This window comes from Lethenteron reissneri, chromosome 23 (genome assembly GCF_015708825.2).
Source record: "Lethenteron reissneri isolate LAM-NWPU_2019-01 chromosome 23, ASM1570882v1, whole genome shotgun sequence".
In the NCBI taxonomy this organism is placed as follows: domain Eukaryota; kingdom Metazoa; phylum Chordata; class Hyperoartia; order Petromyzontiformes; family Petromyzontidae; genus Lethenteron; species Lethenteron reissneri.
This window is the reverse complement of record NC_083801.1, coordinates 16,229,226-16,249,325: the sequence shown is the minus strand read 5'-3', so window position 1 is coordinate 16,249,325 and position 20,100 is coordinate 16,229,226. Positions and strand designations below refer to the sequence as shown.

General features: G+C 42.6%; 2 protein-coding genes across 6 annotated transcripts; one reads left to right on the top strand and one right to left on the bottom strand.

Annotated features, from left to right (window-relative positions):
• The first annotated feature begins 4,602 nt into the window (after positions 1-4,602).
• On the top strand, positions 4,603-9,736 carry LOC133346099 (alpha-aspartyl dipeptidase-like). Its single transcript, XM_061557487.1, has 8 exons — positions 4,603-4,795; positions 6,445-6,533; positions 7,099-7,173; positions 7,370-7,449; positions 7,672-7,845; positions 8,099-8,158; positions 8,311-8,393; positions 8,859-9,736. Exons 1-8 carry the CDS (start codon positions 4,704-4,706, stop codon positions 8,920-8,922), a joined length of 717 nt encoding a protein of 238 aa, XP_061413471.1. The 5' UTR covers positions 4,603-4,703; the 3' UTR covers positions 8,923-9,736.
• On the bottom strand, positions 8,857-19,402 carry LOC133346098 (cyclic nucleotide-binding domain-containing protein 2-like). 5 transcript variants are annotated; one of them, XM_061557482.1, is made up of 14 exons: positions 19,160-19,402; positions 17,986-18,135; positions 17,066-17,137; positions 16,382-16,545; positions 15,535-15,691; positions 14,769-14,920; positions 14,307-14,445; positions 13,691-13,790; positions 13,475-13,556; positions 12,920-13,049; positions 12,631-12,696; positions 11,903-12,066; positions 11,465-11,614; positions 8,857-10,489 (listed from the first exon to the last, which is right to left on the bottom strand). In XM_061557482.1, exons 1-14 carry the CDS (start codon positions 19,208-19,210, stop codon positions 10,261-10,263), a joined length of 1,806 nt encoding a protein of 601 aa, XP_061413466.1. In that variant the 5' UTR covers positions 19,211-19,402; the 3' UTR covers positions 8,857-10,260. The 5 variants fall into 5 exon arrangements, 4 of the variants coding, with proteins under 4 accessions (XP_061413466.1, XP_061413467.1, XP_061413470.1 ...); XM_061557483.1 differs by having other exon boundaries at positions 17,986-18,123; XM_061557486.1 differs by lacking the exon at positions 8,857-10,489 and adding an exon at positions 12,421-12,469 and having other exon boundaries at positions 11,475-11,614.
• Between the last annotated feature and the right edge of the window lie 698 nt (positions 19,403-20,100).

The following is a 20,100-nucleotide window of genomic DNA, read 5'->3' as shown; positions in this document are numbered from 1 at the left end:
GTGGACTTTCTAGTCAGGAGACGAGGTGAGGCTGCACTATTTGGTGGGAAAGCAGAACTGTTGTATTAAACGTATATTCTTGATTATACTGGTAGGAACCTCCTGGTTACACCAGCCCACAGGGGATTATTGTGTCCGTCCGTCGTGCATCCAAAAATGGGGGGGGAGGGGCTGCTCGCCTCGATGTGCCCTTATAAAACTCAACGTTTAACCTACTCACGCCGGCTTGTGCCTGCCCTCAGTCGGCCATATTTGCGGAATACACCACGCTGCTGTTGACCCTGGCCATTGACCGAGCAACCCAACGTTCCTACCAGCTCCCTCCGCAGGAATGTTAACACATTATTCGGCCTTTTGCTGTCATGTTCTTTGCATGTCAGACTAGGGAGATTACTGCCGTGTTGGTATATCTGTTATCTGCTTCTTTTTGGGTCTTTTCCATATCACATTGGGTTCAAATAAAAAATATATACAATTGCTGAGCAAAAGCCCAAAACGTCAAACAGCCAGCAACAAACAGCACTATCAAATTCGTAACAGGTATGAATTGATTTCGTGAATTGAGCAAGTTTATGTATCCATACATAGCTACTTTTCCCTGATTCCCCCCCCCCCCCCCCCCCCGCTTTGAATTGATACAAATTAAAAAATACATACTGTGGCTATTTTGCATTAGGCCTTGTATTTTCCAGTTCCTGGCTGTTTCCTGCCTTTCCCGTGCTTCGGTGTGGTAGCACAAGGTCTCTTCAGGGCCTGCTCGAACTAAATGTTAGTAGTGCAGGGCCTGAGCTGTGTCATTGTGGTGCAGTGTTGACCCTGAGGCCTGCCCAATATTTGTGGTGGCATGTGGTCTGCTTGGAATCAGCTTGTGCTGCATTTCGCCTCTGTTGAAACAGTTCTTGGGGGTGGGCACAGGGAGAGAGGCATATAAGCCGTGTTTTTTTTTAATTGAATTGGGTGGCTGATGTGGATGGGCAACTTGATAGCATACTGGACTGGCCTTTGATCCCAAATTGCTATTTTTTCAGAAATGTCATCGGTGATGAACTTGGGTGCCTTTTGCTCTGCTTTGTGTGTGGGAGGGGGGGGGGGGGGTTCATTTTAACTTTCTCCGTAATTCAAAATGCATTGCTATTTTTCATCTTGTTCCCATATATTCTTCCATTAGTGTTCCGTATTTTGATTGTATTTGTAAGACATTTGTGCCAAATGAAAATCGCAATCCTTAAACTAGACACTGCCTCAAGAGGACTGCCAATACTCTTCATTGCCTCGTGCTCATTTATTCCATTGAGGGGATGGTGACAACTTGGGAGAGACAAAGCTGTGAAATATCCATCACCAATACTGATACCATTTTTGATATGGGCGACAAATCTTTGTTGCAATCAACTAAAGAAAAGCTTGGTCAACGATAATATCAAGTATGACTGACAATTCCACAGTTCCTCGTATTGTTTTAGAATGACGTTATCCATCGTAAAACCATAAATCTGCTTGGCACATGCATTGTATATGGCCCGTGAATGATCTGACCAAGGAGGCATTCAAGAAGCTTGGTTTTATTTCCTGTGCCAAAGCATTTTTCTAATTCTGAACAATTATTGCTAGAATACAATGTAAAAAAATCAGCTTAAGTTAGAATATTGTCTTCTGGGATGAAGCACCCGGTACTTACCTAACTGTAATATAATTAAGTGTATAGCAGTCAAGGTTGATAATCCATCACTCACTACAATCACTTGCAGTGATGCTTGTCTCTTGCGGTCAGATGCGTCATTACTCTTCTGTCACAACTACTCTGGTTACTATTTAATTTGAACTTTTCATGGATTCTCCACCCATGTTGGGGATTCGGGTCTACCGGACTGTTTTATCTCATCCACACCACAATGTTCAACCTCCACACTGCAGGTCACAACACTTGTCTTTCAGATTTTCCCCTTGCACTGCTAATCGCATATTTTCCAAAGCTATGATAAGTTACTTTGAGCTTTTATTTGTGGCCAGGTCGATTCTAAAATATAAGTTAATACCTTTGGGCTTTACCTGGTATGATGGGGATGGATTAGTTGTATTTGTATGTTTTTGGGTGATTTGTTTAGCTTATATTTTGCACTGCTATCGTGTTTTGTTTGTTTTGTTGTAACGTTATTACCCGCCCCTATTGGACATCTGTGAAAAAGAGCTTTATAGCTCATCAGATTCCTCCAGTATAAATATTCTGATTTCGAACTCTTATACGTTAAATTTTGGACTGCAGTTTATTGCGTGACCCATTAGGCCCGTGCTCGGCAACGGTGTTTAAAAATCATAATAATGTAGCATGCCGTGTGACATCATCGCCTTGGTCGAAAAGGCTTATTCATTGTTTTTTGGGTCTTTTATACAAAGTATTGGATAACCTTTTGATCAAAATGGCTGGTTTTATGTGCATTTATTTGGTAGTGCCGCTTTGGCAATGATGCACGATCACACACCCACGCAAATAAAAACTCCAACACGTTTATCTAGTTTATGTGCTATGAAGGGCCATTGCCCAAAACGTCACTTATTCATTTGTCCCGTGTAAGGCAGTGTTATTGACTGGCGTTTTTTTTTATAGTACCGTAGAAGTACCGGATAGCATCACAGCCTTATACAAACATGAATGTCACTGCATTCACTCTTTCCATCTGTCTGTGACATGGGGGTCACGGTAAATGTTCATCTTTATGGGCGTTATGGAGACCCAATGTTACAGACACATACCGTGTCAACCAATACGGTGTATCCGTATTTTTATACAGGGAAATTGAGTTTTCAGTTCCATACGGCGTACAGCCGTTTCAAGACGGGCAAATAAAAACAAATGTGTATTTGTGTTTCTCCTTTGTGATGGGACTTTGTAGGATGCACGTTGAGATTTATAAGGGCACGGGGTGACCAAGAAAGTCCGAGTTGGTCTGTAAGAAAGTAAGCACCAATAAGGGCTTGACGGGTATGCAAATAGCAAGAGCTAACATTCACGATCTCTTTCAACCATTAGCCGCATATTCATTCAAACATGTGAATGAGTAGACCCGGCATCTGAGGCGTTCATTCATCGAATGAAATTGTCACATTCGGATAAGTTCACAGAATCGTCCCCGTTCAAATTCATTGCGGTTGTGCACCAGGGATATCTCCATATATATAATAGGCAAAGTTGTGATTATGTGTGTGTGTTCAAAATGTTTAGCGTACTTCCCGACATGCAACAAACTTGAAATTTGCCATGTGGGTACTTTCCAGACTGTACACCATGCAAAAATGATAAAAATACAGTTTTTTTTTTTTGGGGGGGGGGGAGCTCAATAATGCATATATTTTTTGCACGGCAAGTGACCTGTGACGTCAAATTTGCCACGTGACCCGCGCACGTGGAAGCGTGGCGCATTGTAGTGTAGTGGGTAGCGCGCTGCGCTACGAACCCGGCGACCAGAGTTCGATTCACCACCGGTGACGATTATTTGAACCGGTCCTGGGCCTCTCCTAGGTCGACTCAGCCTCAAACGAGTAACTGCTGTGGTGTGTGTACATCGCCACTGGGGAGACAAAGGCGGCCGGGCGTGGTGGATCCAAGTCCCGGGCGAAGCCGGGTAGTACAGCTCGTGCTAAATAATTGCACGTTTCTGCTCATGGGAAAACGAAATACATTTTGCACGTCGTACCGCGAATAACGAGACACGAACGAGACGAGGACCGATTCCTGGATCGCGAAATCGCTCGGGTGGAAGCTTCGTTAACGATTCATTTTTTAAAGGGAACCGAATCCGATTTTCTCTTTTTGTTGTAATACATAATCACGACAATGGACCGCATTGATCTCCACTGGACATCTATGGGGGCGGGGGGCGGGGAAGAGCTTCACAGCTCATCGGATTCCTCCAAGATAAAGTTCACATTCCAATTGACAGCAAATCGGAATCGCACCACCTCTGCACATCGAATCGACTCACGGAGGAAGTTTTCGTCCGTCCAAGTTTCGAAGTCCCCCCCCCCCACCCCGATGCTTCCCGTGCGATGCGCGGGTCATTCTCTACCCGCTGCTGGACGCGCCGCGCGGACGTCGTGGCCATCCTTGACGGCGCCTGCCGCTACGGGCTGGTGAACGCGGCGCTGCTGCTGCTGCTCTCCGCCGCCTTCTCGTACCTCGCGTCGTGCGCCACGGGCGGGTGAACTTTTGAACCCCCGAGGCCCAACTACGAACCCACCGGGGTCGTTGGGTTGGACCCCCCCCCGGGGTCGTTGGTTGGACCCCATCCCCCCCCCCGGGGTCGTTGGTTGGACCCCATCCCCCCCCCCGGGGTCGTTGGTTGGACCCCATTCCCCCCCCGGGGTCGTTGGTTGGACCCCCTCCCCCCCTCGGGGTCGTTGGTTGGACCCCATTCCCCCCCCCCCCCCCGGGGTCGTTGGTTGGTCACATTCCCCTTCCCCCCCTCGGGGTCGTTGGTTGGACCCCCCCCCCCCCGGGGTCGTTGGTTGCACCTCATTACCCCCCTCGGGGTCGTTAGTTGGACCCCCCCCCCCCCCCCCGGGGTCGTTGGTTGAACCCCCCCCCCCCCCCCCGGGGTCGTTGGTTGGACCCCCCCCCCTCCCCCCGGGGTCGTTGGTTGGACCCCCCCCCACCCCGACCTCCTTTTGCCACACGCTGCCGCCCGCCGCGGATTTCACGGTGAAACATGCGGCGCCTCTTGCTGGTGTCGAACTCGACGCTGCACGGCGGCGGATACCTGGACCACTGCGAGCAGCAGCTGCGAGACTTCTTGGGGAGGTGAGAAGAAGGGAAGGAGTTGGGACGAGGAGGATGGATGGGGATGGATGACGAGAAGCGCCGATTTCGTGCGTTGCCCGTCTCGCAATCTTGTTTTATTTGACACGCTTTTATTATTACACGCTTTTGTTTAACTCATTCTGTTGTTGTTTTCGTTGTTGTATCCTCAAATATTGTAACTCAATTTTAACCCACTTCCCAATGTGGTGTTGACTGCAAACTTGGTATACTTATGTCATACTGCTCACAATATAAAAAATACAATATCATTTTTTTAAAAACATTTTTTACATGTTATATTTTGGCTTGGGTCTAATTGTTCACTGTAAACTTGACGTTGGCTGTAATTGACCAGGGCCCCTTACGTTATGGCAAGCTTCGTGGCCACTTCCTGGAGTCGTGGAGTTCTTCCATTACGAGTACGATACATTTAACTAAAGCGTGTTTAAAAAAAAGTTTTTTTTAAATATTACTTATTATTCTTTGGCACGTTAATGGCAAAAGGGTGAGCGTCGAGTGGGCGAAATGGACTTGGCTTGAGCTAAATGTTGAATATAGACACCCCCCACCACCTCCACGAGTCTCCCAACTCATTCTTTTAACACCTCTCAAGACCCCAAAAAATGTCACTTCCTGGCCGGAATCACCAGGGGGACAATAACATTGGCATTGTCATAGCCATACGATTTGACCGTGTATTCTTGTACAGGGTAATTGAGTTTTCAGGTACATACGCCGTACAGCCGTTTCAATACGGGCTAAGACAATTGTCTTGGTGTTTCCGCCTTGTGGATGGGACTTTGTAGGATGAACGTTGAGATTTAGAAGGGCACGCGGTGACCAATAAGGTCTGAATAGTTCTATAATAAGTTAGGGCACTGATAAGGGGGTTGACAGGTATGGAACGGGATCTCCCGGTGATGATGATGATGATCTTGGAACAAAAGCACTCAAACGTATTCGTCAGTGATACCACTGTGCGGCCTTGAAGGAAACATACATGTGCGACGTTTCAGGCAACGGCCCTTTCTCACCATAGCACATAGCTAGAGAGGCCAGAGGGATATATTTGATATGCGTTGGAAACTGAACTTTACATCGTGGGGCCCAATTAGATTTTTTTTTATTGCACATTGTAAGGTGCTCGGGGAAGTAACACAAAAGAGTCAAAAAGGTCGTTGCGGAGAATGCAGGTCACATTGAATAGGCAGACAAGTTTATGCTCCCATCCATCTCACTCGTCCTGCACATGAACTGATCTCATCGTGAACATTCTCATGACAGTCTTAAATTTTGCCATGACATTGACGTGTTTCACCAAAAAGTTGACTTTCACAGATACGTGTTCTGTCTGGCCTGTGTTTTCTTTTCATGGGGAGCGGTTGTGCAGTGGTTAGCACACTGCACGAGGAATCCGGTGACCTGAATTTGATTCCCATTAACGACCAATCCGATTCTGGGTCTTCCCTCGGTCGACTCAACCTGGTGTGGTGTGTAAATAGCATCACTGGGGAGACAAAGGTGGCCGGGCGTGGTGCTGGCTACGCCACCCCCCTCTGTGTCGCGGAGACCTGAATTGGTCCTCGCTAACAGCACTTCCCGCCAACAGTTTGTTCAAGGCCCTGGCTTTTGTCTCTTTCTGAACGCAGCGCTGTAAGCAGGGTGCTCTTCATTCCGTACGCCCTGCAGGATCACGATGCCTACACCACCACGGCCAGGACAAAATTTCAAAGTTTGGGTCAGTATTTTACCCACTTGTGCTTTGAACTTCAATGTCCACGTAATGGCTAACGTGCAAGATGATGTGTGTCGAGGTGCAATTTCCACTGTTGTACATTGGTTGGCAGATTAGTTATTGAGATTTGTACTGTAACACCATTTGAAGTACCCAGGAAAAGGTTCTCACCGAGTTGCAGTACTTTTTCAGGAGGGATAATCTTGCTTAGAGCCTTTTGACCAGGTCCGTTATTGGCTTCGTGTGGCAGAAACCGGAGCAGCCGGAAAAAATACCCACCATGCATAACATAACAATGGTGCACTGGAACTCTGCACAAAATTCAAGAATGCCATTCTTTACCACCATCTCCTGGCGGTATCATTGAATTATTTGAATATCGAGTCGGGTAGAAAATGTGTACAGTACTCTTTTTTTTTATTACAGCAGCTTATGAAGGTGCAATGATAAGAGGGCAACGTTTACACATTGTTAAATGAACGTTTCAAACGTGACCAGTGTCAATTGCAGTTGTCATCAACCTCTTATCGTACCGTATGCTGCTGCATGAGGTAAATTTGTTTTTCAGGTTACGAAATCGACGGCATTCACAAAGCAGAGGATCCTGTGGAAGCAGTGAAAAATGCCCAAGGCATATTTATAGGTGAGGACGCCACGTTCAGATTGACTTTCTCTGTCAACATAATTGGGACTTGCACAGCCTTTTATTCCAGCGAGCCAAGTTTGGTCGATCTCATCAGTTGCATAGTATCACTCAGTGCACTCTCAAAGCACTGAGGAGAAAAAAAAATAACTCTCAACACGATTCATTTCTTGAAAGCTTGTTTTATCTACTGCAGGTGGAGGAAACACTTTCCGCCTTTTGAAAATGCTATACGACAAAAGACTCGTTGCCGAGATTAGGAAACGTGTCCTTGAGGTACCGTATCGACCCGATTCACTTTGCATCTGTGTTGTTGTGCAACAAACCAAATACATGTGCAATGCTTATTACATCGAGTACTTATTTTTTTGTCAGATTAAATAGAGTTATGTTAAATAATACTTTTATTTTTCCTTTTGATATTTTAGACCTTTAAAACCATAACATTTGAACATTTACTGCACTCTCTTATTCCAGTTGCAATGTTGTCCTCTGCAGGATGGCATTCCCTACATTGGCTCCAGCGCTGGTACAAACGTTGCAACAGTCGGCATCAACACAACCAATGACATGCCCATCGTGTACCCTCCTTCACTCAATGCTCTCGATTTGGTGCCCTTCAACATCAACCCACACTACCTGGACACTGACCTCAACAGCAAGCACATGGGGGTATGTACATGTACAGCCCTCTTATCAATCCAATGCGGGATGAGGCCTTCCCTTGCCGTGGTGGTTATCCTGACCATTATTTATTGAACACGAACCTTCAGCACTAAACTGAGCCCTTGTGGAACGTGCAAGTAAAAAAGTTGTATATGAGAGATCTTAAACATTTTATTTCTTCAATTCCAGCAAAATATACATTGTCATATTTTAATTGTTTACCATCAATGGATGTTTTTTTTGTTCTTTTCACCCAAAGGAAACTCGACAGCAGAGAATTGTGCAATATCATGAGGAGCCTGACACCCCACCTGTACTGGTTAGTCCTACATTCATACATCCACACCAGAGTAATAGGCGTGCACCATTACAAATTACGGTGATTAAACACATTTGTATAGCTGTTACATTGATGATTATTGAATTGGTGACAATCTCAGAATGATTAACATTTGTAATGTCTTATCACAGGCTTTGCGTGAAGGTTGCATGTTGCTCGTGGAGGGTGACAAAGCCACACTGCTCGGCTGTACTAAAGCACGACTTTTTTTAAGGTGATGTATTAGGACAGGGTCCTGTAGGGCATGAGTGGGAAATCCTACAGCCCACAGGCCAAATTTGGCTCATGGCTTAATTCCATATGGCCTATGGCAACATGCAGCTGATTACTTCAAAACAGCCAGAAAAAGCTATATATACCATCACTACAAGCATCTTGACCAAACTAATCTGGTATGACAGGGTGACTTTTCAATCTGGCAAAACTTGTTTTTATAATTTTAGTATGCTCAGTCACATATTACTTTAAGGGCATCTTGCATTGACAGAGGTGACTCAGGTGTTTGTTAATGTGTAGCCTGCCAAAGGTATTTGGAAGTTCTATTTGGCCCCAAGTAAGGAAAGCATTTCCCAGCAGTCACTTCTATCGAGCAGTATGCAAGGGAAACATGTGCCAAATGTATTACAATAGATATTGACTCATTATTGTATTAAATATAATTTTTTTTTCTTGTATCCAGATCGAAGGAACCCACAGAGCACGATGTTGGCACAGACTTCAGCTTCCTGCTGGCCCATAAATGAGCATTGCATCACTTCTCTGAAAACATCACTGCTTTCATAACTCCCCATCAATTATCCGACAGGAACAATCCAACCAGTGTCACACTATGCATAGCCAGTATCAAATCATCTATGCCGTAAGATACAATTAAAGTAGGCTGCAGTTTCCACTTGTGTAGTTTCTCGGTTGTTTATGCTAATGGTGTTTACATTTATTTTGAAATGAAATTCATCAACCAATCTTGAATTGCTATATTTTTGGAGTTTAAGGAATGTTCATTGCTAAACACTATAATTATCATTTTTTCAATACGTTATTTTGAAACTAATACGTTTATTGCTGTACAGCAGTTTGCACCAAAATGAGATTGTTGTATTCAAAGGCTGTTTACGGATGTTATACGTGGTGTAATACTTAAAACATACATTGAAACAACGTACAATTATAGTTTTTAAATCCTTGACATTATTTACATATGACATACACCTTTTAGACTTAAATTCATGTTTAATAACTCTCAAATCAATGTTTATTACTGTTAATACTGATTTTGGACACAAGCACAGTAAAACGTTCATATTCCAGAGAAAGCAAAAATGAGTGAACATTCTGTTTAGTTTCAGCAGATTTGTAACTGTTTACAGTTGAGTTGCAAGTCCAAATTATCTAAATAATGCATGTGGCAACAAGCACTTTCTTAAAAAAATTAATTCACATAAATTACAGTGCATTCCGAATTGATTAAAGTGTATTCTCTATAACTTGGTGAATGGAAATGTGGTATCATGCGATTCTTTAATTCTTGTGAAATAAAATGTACAATTAAAAAAAGTACTTGTTTTTCATGGGTTGTATGTTACAGTATACAACGTTGTTGATGTGGAACCCCAAATGTTCCTTCAGTAACTGGTTAATGATCTGTGTATTTTTAGTTGAATATTAACTAGTATGTAGTTCAATAAAACTATAGCAACGCCGAATGAATGTAGAGTCATACATGTAAATGAAGACCATAATACACGAAAGAAGACATAAATAACGAAACGGTTAATTTATAGTAGCCACGTGCAGGATGGGTTATTGCATTGCAGGATCTTTAGAGAGTGGCATTTTGGGGAGGCATTTATCGAGCAGTGGATTGACCAATACTGATGAAGAATTTCATAAATGGCCATTTCCACGAAGTAAATCACAAGAACAAGGTAGGTGTTAGATACAGCAGATACAACTCTCAAACATGTAAATGTAATTATCAGGTTCCCGTGACCCTTGCTGTAATTCCGTTGCTGTATAGTCCATATGCCAATATTTGGTGAGCAGTACGTTCATGTAACATTCATATATAACAGTAGTATACTCTATCTATAGTTGGCGCCTTTGACGAGTATGCTGTGAATGAGCCTGGGACCGTGTCGTTTTGACCCAGCATCTGGAACCTCTTCAGCTGTTTCCAGTCGCATTTCTCTTCTGCCCCCCGCCTGAGCGGATAGGAGGTCGCCAACAGTGGACCGAGCCATCCACACTCTCTTTCCACTGTCGAGTGGCGAGCCAAGCTCCATTATTCCAGCACTCTCTGCATCCCACTCGCTGCACGCATAATATTTCTTAATTATATTTCTGCTTGGTTTTAAGAAACATTTTAAAATAGTGTTTTGAATCTATTTTTAATACACATTTTTTTTTGTAAATTGGTACACATGAGATATTAGGAGTTAAAATAAAATGCTACTAAACTATAAAAAATTGCAATTTTATCAGGTAAGGCCCACTTGGCTATACAGCTCTTTTTCAGAAGCGATCTGGCCACAAATGATAGCTCAACGAAGTGGCTTATGATGTGGAAATTTATAGCAGCCAAATACTATAAACGCATGTTTCTAAATGTGGAAAAAACGAAGACCCCGGAGAAAAATTCACACGGCCACGGGGAGGACATGCAAACTCCAATTATCCAGTTGTCAGGGTCGGGAGAGAACCTGCGATCTGTATACCAGGCTAAGTATGCCACCATGGTGCCCAGATACATTAAATTCAGTATTACTGCACCTATTTTGTTTCATCAAATCAGTAGTTTCGACTTCAGCAATTGAAACTTGCATAAGTCGATGCATGTATGTCTGCTGTGCTTTTTTCATTTTGTACTACTAAGAATCACTTGATAATAAAACATCTAAAAAAGATCTGGCCTATAGCAAAACCAATTAACAACTGCTGACTTTGGCACAGCCATATTCACAAGCAAACTGGAGGCTCCCTTAATGAGCTGGGTGCCAAGGTTGCCAGTAATTTGACCCTCATGCACTGAATATAAAATAGTTATGTTAACATGGGATTTTCAATCAAGTCTTAATATTAAAAACAATTTATTTCGTAGAATTCTGGCTGTCAGGCATATAAACATTTTCAAGCCCACAAAACACACATTGAATCGCGTGTGTAAAGATTTAAAAAAAATAAGTTGTAAGTGGTTCACGCACCCCTGCTGCCAGTAGTCATGCTACCATCATTTATCGTGACCTTGAATAAGCATGAAGTGTCGGAAATGCAAATAAGAGCACTTACGAATACAGATCTTTGTGGCGGGCATCCTCTTTCTTGCTGGCCCTCAGCCTCCAGTCACTTTTACCTCCCTTGGCAGCTGCCCACGCAAGCTCACGCTTGTAGAGCTTCCATTGATTCTGCTCTAAGAATATCTGGCAAAGAGCATCATCCCTAGATACACAGCACACATGCAGACAGGCCCTCTGTTACTGCCAATCCTATTTGTTGGTGATATTGTTTTAGCAACACACTTTAATTTGTATTTCCTCAAACCCTTAACACACTGCAAGGTTGCCACCTTTAATGTACAAAAAAATCAGGACATAGCATGCATCGTCTTGAGTGTTATATAACTGTGCAACGAACACAAACTGACACTTTTACAACTACCTTAAAGAAGAATATAATCTTGGGAAAACCAGGACAGGTGGCCACCCTATGCACAATGTGGCGTCTTACTTCGGGTATGGTTCGCTTTGCTTTTTCAACTCCTTCAAGGTGGCGTCGTTCATGAGCTCGCCGAACTTGTCCAGCCTGACACGCAGGACTTTTGCCCCTTGGCTGGTGATCACCATAGGCCGGCCGTCTCTGTGGAACTCCGGAACGAGGAACTGCTTCAAGCCCTGCCGACAAACACGACGCTCTCCATACATACGGCATTTACAAACCTCGACCTTATTCCTGCCCAAGTGTCATTTTGGCAATTGATGTCCTTGAATAATGCACCGTAGGTCTTTATTATTACATTGCCTTGTCCAGTGTGGCGTGCATTGTTGAGCTCTGAAATTAATTTCTTTTTTTTATTCCTGAGTTGATTATCCACGCGAGTGTTTTGTGTATGGAGGAAGAGGTTTAGATGAGGTTTAGGCCTGCATAGTAAAGATTGTGCCTGAGCCATGTTTTGTTATTGTAAATACAATCTGCCTGGGAGTTAATTATGGCCTTGGAAGGTATTTGGGAAGTGTAATGAGACATACCTAGTAGACATGTTCTTAAAATACTAGAGCATAACTCTTCAGGCATTGCCTGTGGAAAAACAATTGATTGAAGTGATTTCTTAGGTACTCAGTGCAGGATTCTTTCTTCACTTTGCAGTACAAACTAATTGTATATATATTTTTTTGTGTAAAATCAAAAGTTAAACAGAATGTTAACGCGTGGTGGAAATAAACATCTGCCATCCCTACCGTCTCTTTCACGAGCTTTCCGTCGTTCTCCAGGATGTCTTCAAGTACATTCATGTTGACACCTTTCTGTAAAGTTTTACAGGATTAATGTACAGTAATGATATGAAACAGACCTAATCTGTGTGGGAAAAGGTGTATTTGTTTTCCCCCAAAACATATGTTAGGTGCAAATATCAACGTGCTAACAAAATGGTGGGAAAAACATTGCGTTCGCCCAAGAAAAACACTTGCATTACACGTGCACCAAGTAGCGAATGCGACAAATTAACTCATCGGTTTCCGTGCTTACAAAGTACTGCCCAGGCCGAATTGCATCCACTCTGATGTAAACAGCTGCTTTGTAGTCATCCAATAATGTAGCGGGCGGCTGGGGGCTGCTGGGGCCATACCCAACACTCTTTAGAGACAGCCTTCTGGGTCTGCAAAAAATAAACAGGAGGCCATTACGTTTTTGAGCATCTGCACCTGACAGGTTTAATGCTGGGTTCGTATTAATGGTGTTTGCGTTCACTGTTTTACTTGTCTGTTCAATGACCTGTAACCTTTCAGTGATAACACTGTACTTTAAATTCTCATCACTGCCACTACTTTGTCTTGTCCTGGTGGAGTTTGTGAATGGTCCCTTTATTCTGCAGTAATGTTTGCTTGGGGAGAGGAGGGTGAGGGAAGTTTAAATCTATTTCTTTTTAAGCTGTTACTCCTTTTGATACATTACAATTAAATATCGCCAGCGGCATTTACGTGGCGTTTACCTGTCACTGGATATTATCACTCAAAACAACGTGGCATTACACTGAAGAGGTTGGTAAAGCTAGACACAGGAATATCTTAGTTAAAGACTGACTCATCTTCATCTCCAGAACCAGGCTCCATATACTCCTTTCGGTATCCATCCCTCAGCATTGACCTGGGATCCATATAGATATCTGTGGACGTATAGATAAACATGGGAAATAAGTTTTACAGTTAACAAGTTAAGTGAGCAAGACTTTTTTTGACTAATTTTATTTTATCTGACTTTAAAAAGATGCATCATGTAAGTAAACATTAAAATACCTACCAGCGATGTTCTTCTCCTGTATTTTGACCTGCTGCTGTAGCCAGTCGTGGTAGCTGGGACATGCACTCAGGTCAACTAAACGCAAGACATCGCAGCAGCCCTGAAGGAACAGATGAGAAGGGTTGCAGAGGTGCTTAGGCACAGTAGCATAATTCAAATTTGACTGGGTATGTACACTGCTATAAGTTGATAAAATTACATGAATAATAATGTACAGTCCTTTGTCAATCCACCGCTTGATGAAGGCTTATCCATGCCGTGTTAGTAATGGGGATTGTTTAGACAACATTGCTCGGTCAGTGTGGGTTGATAAAGGGGGGACCCAAAGTCCGTTTAGGATTTCATTTGCCATTGTCAGCTGTAGCCAGGAAACGAACTCAACTCATCAGGTTCATAGCGCAGTGTTAATAAATAATATTAACATTGCCCACATGTTAGGGTTTTTAATAATCACTTTTACATAAATACCTTGTACATTTATGTGATAAAGTATATGGCTGTACACAAATGTGATATTGTACGAGATTATATTACAAATTAAGTCACTTATGCTCAAAAAATTACTCATAATTGTTTCACTGCCAATAAAGATTTGCCCAACCATAAACAACGCTACCTTGATTACAAAGATGATGCTCTTTGTTTCGCTGGTGTCGCCAGTCACCACCTGTCCATGGTTGAACTCCTCGATCTTGCAGTGGTCGGCCATCGTTTCCAGTGATTCGTCCGACCACGTGGAGAAGAGCTCCAACGATCTGCACATGACGAGACCGAAATGCAGCCTACTTACTTACGCTGAATTTGAAACACAATCCATATAATTGACCAGATATCATAAATACACTAGTGCAATGGCCACCACCCACACCCCGTCATCCAGATCACTGGTTCTCGTGCCACCCCCCCGCCCCCCCCCCCAACCATTACAGCGTTAAAAAACGATTTGTTTCATGTTGTGTATTAGTAAGTTTTGTCACAACAAATGATGGCACGGTATCCGTACAGCAGCCCACCCATCAGTGATGTGTAGCAAGGGATGCATTTTAAGGAAATCTTAAATAAAATGTATACAAATTACCTAAAAAAGTTGTACCGATACTGAAACTCCTTTCTGAGCTCCTGGTCCAACTTATACGCGAAGAAATCTTCCTTGTCGACGACCAGCAGCTCGGTCTCCTCCATGCACACGATGGTGGCGTTCCTGCTCAGGTCCTTCAGAAGGGCGATCTCCTGTGTTGTAGTGACACAGGATGCTTTGTCAGCACAGGAGAGTGAGGACGACATTCAGGAAGTGCACAGAATAATTCCTTGCATTGACCTTTGTTATTCAATTATGGGGTGGTGGTGGTGCAGTGGACCCTGCGCTGTGCTATGAACCCTGTGACCTGAATTTGATGGATAATATCAGTGGCAAGTAATATCTGCACTGGTCCTGGACACACCCTTCACCAGTGTGGTGAAGTATGGCAAAACAGCCTCCGTGACTGATACAGCACGGGGAGTCTATCCAGTAAATAATGGACAAAGAGCTGTGGACTATACAATTATCTAAAAATGAAATGCTGCATGTCGGCATTATATATCCTAAGCAAATTCTGGTACACATGTGTGCCATGCTAGAGCTTGGATGCATGTTTAAAGTTGCTTACTACATGTTCCCACAATCCAGAGCGGATTTGTGTTGCATGCCTCCCACTGTGAATGTCTGTCTCGCATCATCGTTATCATCGCTGACGATTGATGCACATGGCTGCTGATTTCCACGTGTTACAATCTTCCTCATGGACAGTTTTTTTCGAACCGGTGGGACAATGTGAGCAGTCGGACGGGCAGACTCGACGAACCCCGAAGCCAGCCCCCTTGCGCAGGAGAATTGGCTCGGGGTCGATGAACGCGCTGCTGCCATCGTTGTCTTTGGTCACGGCCACGAGCCCCGAAAACACGAAGTAAAAGCGCCGCCCGTAATGGCCCTTTTTAACGATCACGCGCCGCCTCCCAAACCTGCATGGCAGTGTTGTGAGGTTAGAACACAGGGTGTGATAAAGAAGCTTAAATCCAGGTTGCACATTTGCTTTCTTAACTCATCATGCAAATTGGAGAATTTGTTATGCTATTCGGATGGTAAAAAAACTTTTAGTTATGAACAACCTTCAATGTGTCACAATAGCGCATCTCTTGCCAAACCTGATAGAATGAAATAAGAGTATATGTTGTACGATATTTAGAAAGTCATGAAACAAATACTTTTATGTTCTTAGCAAACTGTTGATAACCAGGGCTTATTTTCCCACTGAATATTTTCAGGGTCGTTGGTAGACTAAAGTAGGCACGTGACAAGTAACCACAGCCATAGCGAGAGGGATACTGAATGTGATGTGTGCCAGTGGTGGAAATATTTTCCCGGTTTCCAACCTGGAGAGATTTGGCTGAAATGATGCCCTGTTCATAACCAATGTAAAATAATCAAGTTATTTGGCCACAAGCCTTAATTGACCAAAAGTTTTTAAACTCCTGCCTGAACAAGAGTTTACTTGCCCAATTGTACAACATTTCACCAAATAATTGATATTCAATAGTAAATGCATGAACTCATTATTTGAGTGAAAGCATCATTAATTCAGCTCATGTTATTAGGTCCGAAGGCTCCTGCTGTCGATGCAGGTGTTGTGCAGCCCTGGCAAAGGCCCCTACTTTTCGTAGCGAACGACACCGGCCAGCATGAGTTGCAGGTGCGCAGTGTATCGGCGGAAGCTGCTCAGGCCACGCAACAGCCCTCGCAAGAAGATTACTTCTGTGTCCGAACGCTCGCCGGGTGGCTTAAGGGCCGCACGCACCGCCTTCTCTGGGAGTGTGAACTGAAACACGAGACAAATACGAAGCAATCCAGAACGACGTGAAAAACTTCGAGTTAAAAAATACAAGGTACAGGAGAATCCTTATCTGCGACTATATTATCCCTGACTCCTATTATCTGTGGGGAGCTGTAGGGTCTGCAAGACTTCATTGTTGATGGCCCTATACTTCATAGTATCCGCAAATGTTTTCCTATGGATAAGTGGAGTTAATATTCAGTATTGGTCCCCCACATTAATGTAATTTAGAGTGATATTGTATTAAACTGTACTTTTAAACATGGTAACCATGATTGACAATGTAAATATTCAATTACAGACGTTTAAAAGTGGCCTTTCCAATACAATTTAACATTAGGTTGATGCATACTTTTTCACAATCTAGGTGCATGCAGTGTCACAGTCATGTATGTGTCACTGGGAAATATTTGTTCCCATATGTGAGGCCAATTTTTTGAAAAGTTTGAAGGTAATACTGTAGATGAAAACCTTTGTTAAACACTGCAACATATATCTTACAAACCTCATAAAGACTTTTGAAATTGTTTGGATCAAACAGCAAATCATCTCCAGATACATCTTGCTCTTCAGGTGTCTGGAGAGCCAACAGAAGTCATGGGGAAGAGATGTGGTAACAATCATTAATAACGCAATCTACCCGAACTGTTTGTTATTATTTAATATTTTTAGGGTGGCCATACGTTTTTCACCCTTTGTTAAGTAATTGTGAATCGACCTAGGTATTTCTCATAGCACAGTTCACAAAATCGCGTGTAAGCATCTCAGTGTCTACCCTTGTCATGTGCAACGAGCACAGAGGCACTTCGAGAAATGGATACAACAGCACATAACAGAAGCATTCGAAACAATCACACCTAAGACGTGGATTGTTGAACACCTGGGATTCTCTGAAATCTCAATACGAAGAGTCTTGCCAGCACAGACATGCGGAGGTTAAGAGGTGTGAACAATCAATCTCGCATGATAAAATCCTTATTCCACCAAGTGTTCGTATAGCTTCATCGACCTAGCTAAAATTGGTGTCTCAATATGAATAAATGAATTACACCTTTAGGAGCTCCTTGCACAATTGTTCATGCAACTATGAAAATCTTCCACGCATCACAAGTGCTCTTATGTAAGTTTTGGCACTGTGTATCCATTTATCCATATTTGTTTTTGATTAGGCCACATGGTAGTTTTATGCCATCATTAGTGTTATTAACCCTTGCAAGATGGTCACATTCTCAAAGATATGACTTATTCGTGCCAATGTATTGTTCAAAGTCTGACCAATAAATCTCCTCGTTAGTGGCTTAAGACTTTTCAGGACTGATCTTAACATGACGCATAGGACGTTTCGCTCAAACTCATTTGACTTTCGTCAGGTAGTGATACTCGTAAATACCGTATACCTCCCCGTAGAGATCAGTGTATGTATACCTTGTTTATTTTGTAGGCGGATGGCTTTCCTGCACACGACGCATCTACCGCCTCGTACGTGAGCAAGGCACTATTGCTGCTGCGGAAGAGTCGGCACACCTGGGACAGCACACACACCTGGCGTGCCACCTTCCATAGCTGCGTTGCCCGCTGACGCACATACACACAAAAAAAACACCGCAGAAACGTTATCACCACACCAACATTCACTGGTTTGTGTTCGATTCCCAGACACGGTTAGCATCAGTGGCGAGTGATGTCTGAACCGGCACTCCATCCCGTTCCACACCAACCCACGATGATCAGAGTGGTGAAGTATGGTCAAACAACTCTCATGGCCTGGGAAGGCCTTCATTCAGCATTTTATTGATTGCAAATAATTCACTAATGTAGCAGCTGTCCCGCATCAAAAAAAAATCTGAAAACATTCAATAAAGGACAATACTATCATGTGCAGCAATTGCTGGTGAATTTATAATAATTATTGTAGTAATTTCTACTGTTGCAGTGTGAGTGGCTATCTGTCATTCACCTCCGAATGGAATGGAAAACGAACATATTGTGTGAAACAAGTGAATATCATCAACTGGAAAACATAACTTCATTCAAAAGAAGCATCACTGTGTTTGATTAGTTATGTTTTCTTTTTGGCAATGCTCTGTAAGTAACGAATGTATTTAACATGTCCCGCATTATCAACATTAAACACGTTACATTCTTATTTAAAGCTTTCGTGACTGCAGGGATTCATATTATTTATTATTTTATTGTTTCCCTTCTACGTGACTTTACCGAAAGAACCAATAATATTAAACACGTTATTTAATGTTGCCGATAAATGAGGATATTATTAAATATATTACGGAAAATCAAACATATGCACACAATATATCAACGCTAACAACAAATATTGTGCCAGGAAGGCTGTTATTTTTGACATTTAACGACTCGTCATGAAAAAGACCGACAGTTAAAAGTATTTTATCTTGTCCACCAAGTTATTAGAAATAACATTTAACTTGTAAATTCAACACAAGACTTTATCATACACAAACATGCAAAGTGGCGTACTGTATGTCAAGTTTTTTTTTTCTTTTAACCGATCTACGTGACTTTACCGAAAAACACAAATAATATGTATAAGTCTATAATTTAGTTTTATTGTATACTACACCTTGCTGTGCTCTTGCTCAAGTACAACAGGGCCACGCCTGAGCTTCAACATCAATGCTGATATTCAACACACGGTTTAAGTCCCCGGTAATGTCCGTTTTCTAGCGTCCAAGGAGAAATAAAGTCCTGGCTTGCTCAGTTTAAATATATTCTAAACTCCGAACGCCACACACAACCGCTTCACAGTGACAAAAGATGTGTTGTCTACTACTAGCTGTACAACACAGCAGTGTGTAAAACGTACTTGTGCTAACACAAACACTGTGGCGGTCGGTCGTCACAGTGAAACCCCTTAGATTCAACAAAGAAAACAGATTTAATTGACTAGAGACGCATTAATCATTAACGGACCGCAGCGAGTGTGCGCCGTGCGATTTGTCACGGATTTATTTTTACAGCAAATACGAAAAAGGTTAACTCTAGGTTTTACTGCCGAGGGGGGTAATAAAACATTACCATAACCCAACACATTTATGTACACTTAGCAAAATACATAATCATCCTTGCTATGTCTGTTCTCATGTTATGCTGAGGGAGAGACATGGGAAGAAGGCATTATTGCTGTCTACTTATTACCTTGCAACTTATATTCTCCACAACAAAGCCAATTATTGTTTTGATGTCGACCGAATACAAACTGGGAAATAAGAATAGTGTTCATGAAGAGGTATATACTGCATATATAATTGCAGTACTCATCCGTTTACTTATATTAAACTATCCCCCTCGTTTTGTGTTAGCAATGTTCGACTATTGCATCTAAAAGTAACGCAGTTCGGTTTTAATGTTTTTTCTATAAATGTTTAAAAAATAACACCGAGCGAATAGAGCACTGTACTGACAATTACGAAATTATTGAAGAGGTCTAAATCACAATGCCAAGCATATACTGCTGTTTGCTTCTCAATGTTGTAATTAAATGAACGAAACGCGCAGTGTACT